The sequence below is a fragment of the Mytilus trossulus genome, chromosome 1 (assembly GCF_036588685.1).
Source record: "Mytilus trossulus isolate FHL-02 chromosome 1, PNRI_Mtr1.1.1.hap1, whole genome shotgun sequence".
Classification (NCBI taxonomy): domain Eukaryota; kingdom Metazoa; phylum Mollusca; class Bivalvia; order Mytilida; family Mytilidae; genus Mytilus; species Mytilus trossulus.
The window spans coordinates 29,018,151-29,022,760 of NC_086373.1; the positions used below are offsets into that span (position 1 = coordinate 29,018,151).

At 31.3% G+C, this 4,610-nt stretch overlaps 1 protein-coding gene across 1 annotated transcript; it reads right to left on the reverse strand.

Annotated features, from left to right (window-relative positions):
• Positions 1 to 271: 271 nt before the first annotated feature.
• LOC134720962 (galactoside alpha-(1,2)-fucosyltransferase 2-like) lies at positions 272 to 4,476 on the reverse strand. Its single transcript, XM_063583589.1, has 3 exons — positions 4,443 to 4,476; positions 2,752 to 2,791; positions 272 to 1,218 (listed from the first exon to the last, which is right to left on the reverse strand). Exons 1-3 carry the CDS (start codon positions 4,452 to 4,454, stop codon positions 272 to 274), a joined length of 999 nt encoding a protein of 332 aa, XP_063439659.1. The 5' UTR covers positions 4,455 to 4,476.
• Between the last annotated feature and the right edge of the window lie 134 nt (positions 4,477 to 4,610).

The window sequence follows — 4,610 nt, forward strand, 5'->3', positions numbered from 1 at the left end:
CCAAAAAAAAAAAATAATCAAAAAGTAGCTATAAAGTCTAATGTGTATTAATTTTTCACGGACAAATATTCATTGATAAAAAATATTGACTTGTATATTATGTAGAAAGTTGAACAAAATATAATTTGATTTTTTTGTTATTCTTTTTCTCTTTTTCTCAAATTGGAATACTAGACATTAAAATACTTGCAAGATCAGGTAAACGTAATGACGTACATGCTTGTATTATAGAGTAAATAAGACATCACACAATGTTTGCAACATTCCTTTATTAAAGTCCTACCCACAGTGGATAGAAATGGTCTTCAGAATTAAGTATGCGTTCAAATCGTGAACCCTTTTTGGCAGCATCTTTTACGTACACTACTTCGCCACCAGTCAAGTAACCGATCCACCAGCCAAATGTTCCTATTGTCATGATTGTATGGTCACAAGCAACGACACTTGCCATATCAAACTCTCGTTTACCTAAAGATATATATTCTACAGGAACATGAGAAGGCATATTATTTTTAGACCAAGCCATGCCATCTGATATAACTAGAAATAATACATTTGCATACTTGTTAGCGTAATAACTAACAGATCTATTTAAATACTCGGGTGTAGCAATGTTGAATCCATCGTGGTTTCCAACTTTATCCCCTCTTCTTATATGAACTCCTACCATAGTAATACTTTTGCGTGACTTAATATTTCGTCTCTGTAGTATTTCTAAAATCGTCTGATCTGCAATATTCTGTATATTCTTTCGAAATGTTAATTGCTTCCGTATCTGCCTATCATACATGTCGAAATATTTCCAAGACTGAAGTCCAGTTCCAAGTTGAATATTATCTGTAGAACTAAAATTTAGTAAACTTTTGTCGTAAGTTGCATGCGCTTTATCTAACACTTTTCGAAATCCCTTACATAATCCTTTTGATTTAGTGAATGTCACATTAATTTGAAACACTTTTCGGATGTCAGCATCGAAAGGTATGATAAGCTCCATTTGTTTATTTCTAGCAACAGCAAACGATGTAGAAAATTGAAACAGTCTATTTCCGAGACCAGCTTGTAAAATAGGACATATTGACCCTTTCTTTTTTTCTGTAACTCTATAATCATATGTTGATACCATTTTATTACTGAATAAAGGAACTGGTAAATTTGTTTCTGTAGATCTAACAAAGAGTTGTCTGAGAAGAGCGTAGACGGAAAATAGTAACAGAATACCTAAAAATGAAACAAAACACGAAAGATTATAGAGTAAACAATATCAATAAAAATGTCAAGACGTTAAGGCGTTATAGTCAAAATCAAAACATCGATATGATCTCACTGTTTAGCTACAAAAAGAAACATTAAAACAAATTTTGAGACAAAAGAGTTTATAAACTATTCAAACAAAATAGATTAAAATAAAAAAATAAAAAAAATAAGTTGTTTAACAATACCCTTCCACATCCACTCTTTGTCCATCTGATAGGTTAAGCCTTCTTCAACTCATTTTTATAGTTCGTTTTTATGTTGTGCTTTATTCCACTGTCCGAGGTTAGGGGAGGGTTGGGATCTCGCTAACATGTTTAACCCCGCCACATTCTGTATGTATGTGCCTGTCTAAAGTCAGGAGCCTGTAATTCAGTAGTTGTCGTTTGTTTATGTGCTGCATATTTGTTTTTTTTTCTACATAAACTAGGCCGTTAGTTTTCTCGTTTGAATTATATTTTACATTGTTTTTTCGGGGCCTTTTATAGCTGACTATGCGGTATAGGCTTTGCTTATGTTGAATACCGTACAGTGACCTATAATTGTAAAGATGTATTAGTTTGGATTCTTGAAGAGAGTTGTCTCTTTGGCAATCATACCACCTCTTCTTTTTTTCTTTTCAATAATACAAGTACTCAAAAATATTTAGTGTTTGCCATTGCCAAGCCGATATCCAGTACTTGCATTCGTGGCCGTTACTCTTTGTCAGGAACTTTTCTGATCAGTGAATTATTGATAACGGATGTGTGACTGATCGGCGATCGATAACCCATAAATTGCTTCAGATATATCAAATATGTGAGAGTGTTCATGATAAGGAGTATCATAGTTTAAAAAAAAGCTCGACGACCCATAGGTTTTATCAAACAAAAAAAAAGCAATTGGCAAAGTAAAGGAAAATTAATTCTCAAACAATGTATACTTATGGTCTACCTTAATTACAAGCTTGTTACCTTGCAGTGATTTACAGATACACATGCTGCTTACATATACAATGTACATGTTATTGTTCAAGATTTGAATTCTCATCTAGATAGTGTTTAATTCATTTTTGCTTCGTTAAATTTATATTGCATGATCAGATATTCAGTTTCAATCATTATCCATATGTGTAGATATTGAAACACATGCATTCCAAAATACATGCATACATATTGATTTTGAAATGAAAATCCAGTCCCCCTTGTGTAGAACAAAACATGAACTATGCTCTGTAGAAAACAAATTGTATATACTTATAAAATGCAACAAATTATTGACACAATCAAAAGTAGTGACAAGTTTGTTAAATTTGTTTGTGCGTATGATAAATTCAAAATCTATGAAACAACAGGATACAACTATAATTTAAAATCGCAGCACATCAGAAATTGCATTCAATACACACAACGAATGGAGAAAATTGTAATCGTTGCTGAAGAACAAAATATATTTTACGTCTATTTCATAATGTTAATGAATCGACACACCTTTCACTTTTCAATCATATGTAATACTCACATGGAGCTAAATAAAGCAACTTCTGCTTTAGAGGCTGTGTCTAAAAAACATGTTTACTTATTAACAATGTATTTGCATATTTGATAACATATCTGCTGAACACATGTGTATCTTCTTATAAGTTTAAGCTAAATAGACAAGTGATTAATATTTTTTTAAATGAATGCACTTCTCGTTTTTATGTAACAATTCATCAGCACTTGTAAATGAAGAAAATGTCTCCTTTTTATATCATATTCAAAAGAATTCGGTTGTTTTCTAATTTCCTTGAGGTATTACCTTGGCTGTATTTGGCAAAACCTTTGAGAAGTTTTAGTCCTCAATGCTCTTCAACTTCATACTTTATTAAGCCTTTTAAGCACTTTGTTATTCGAGCTTTGAGTCTTTAGATGAACATGGATCAAATGAGGATAATTATTGACTTCATGACAGTATCACAAAATGATATTTCAATATTAAGAGTGTTTAAAACATAAACGAAAGATATCTTTGTTGTGGTCTCGTAGCTGTTTAAGATCAGAATAATGTTAAACTTTCTTAAAGGAGGCACATTGAATGCTACGTTTATTTGTTGATTCCTGAATGCATTGATTAGATAGTCATATGCATTAAACATATGTTCATGATTTGAAAGACATATTTATGTGTATGACTATAAATTTTTGCTTTGTCGTACTATAAACAACAAAATTATTTATTTGTAAAAAAAACCCATTTACTTTATACCTGACAACAACAAGTATTTACAACAATACTGAACTTAGAGGAAAATCAATTCGGAAAGTCCATAACCACACGCCAAAACCAAATAACAATACGCATCAAAAACAAATGGACAAGAACTGTCATATTCCTGACTTTTCCAAATGTAGAAAATGGTATATTAAACCTTGTTCTATAACGCGAACCCTCTCACTGTATGCAAAATTATTTTCATTTACCTGTGTATATTATTGGAATGGCAGATTCTATTTAAGGTTATTGTTGTATTTTGCTGAAATTGTTGAAAATCTAAAAAACGGTAAACTACTGTTGCTTTTATTTTTTTCTCCCCTTATCTTATTAATTTTTAATATACATCAAACCATTGATTACATTTCTTTGTTCAATGTATATTTACTTGTGTTTATATGTTTTTCGATAGAGTTAAGTCATTTCAGTTGATATTTTATGGTGTGCTTTTCTTTGTTGTGATGTTACACTACTGTTTTAGATAAGTGTGGTTGGTACCTATGAAAACGTTAAAACCCACTACATTTGTTTGCACCTGTCCTAAGTCAGGAATCTGATGTTCAATAGTTATCATTTGATGATGTGGTTCATAAGTGCTTCCCGTTCTTTTTATGTATAAATGTAGATCCGACCGTTGGTTTTCCCATTTGAATTGTTTAACACTAGTCATTGTTGGTGTCCTTTATAGCTTCCTGTTCGATGTGAGCAAAGGCTTCCTAGTTGAAGACCGTACTTTGACGTATAATGGTTTACTTTTATAAATTGTGACTTGGATGGAGAGTTGATTTTTCACGCATACAACATCGTCTTATATCTATCTATATATATGTATATGTCTATACTCCCTTGTTACAAATCAAGACCTTGGTGTCTCAATTACGTTTGCCGCACAATTTTGTTCTTCTTTTTCATTTCTTCACTTTTCTTTTAAATTTATCTTTTGATGAAATTTTCGTTACCTTTTCTGTCATTGATATTGAACTGTTTCCTGTAATTAATGTTATTACCTACCTTTTACAATCGTTGAATACGCAAAAAATCAATCATGTGAAAACAAGTCTATAATTTGTTTTTTTATTATCATTGTGGATATAAATTGATATCAACGTATAATTGATTTTGCTGCA

Bases quoted from the DNA above. Each gene is read 5' to 3' on its own strand.
- LOC134720962 (XM_063583589.1), bottom strand. The intron at 1,219-2,751 runs GTGAGTATTACA...TTTCATTTTTAG, and splicing joins GTTGCTTTATTTAGCTCCAT to GTATTCTGTTACTATTTTCC.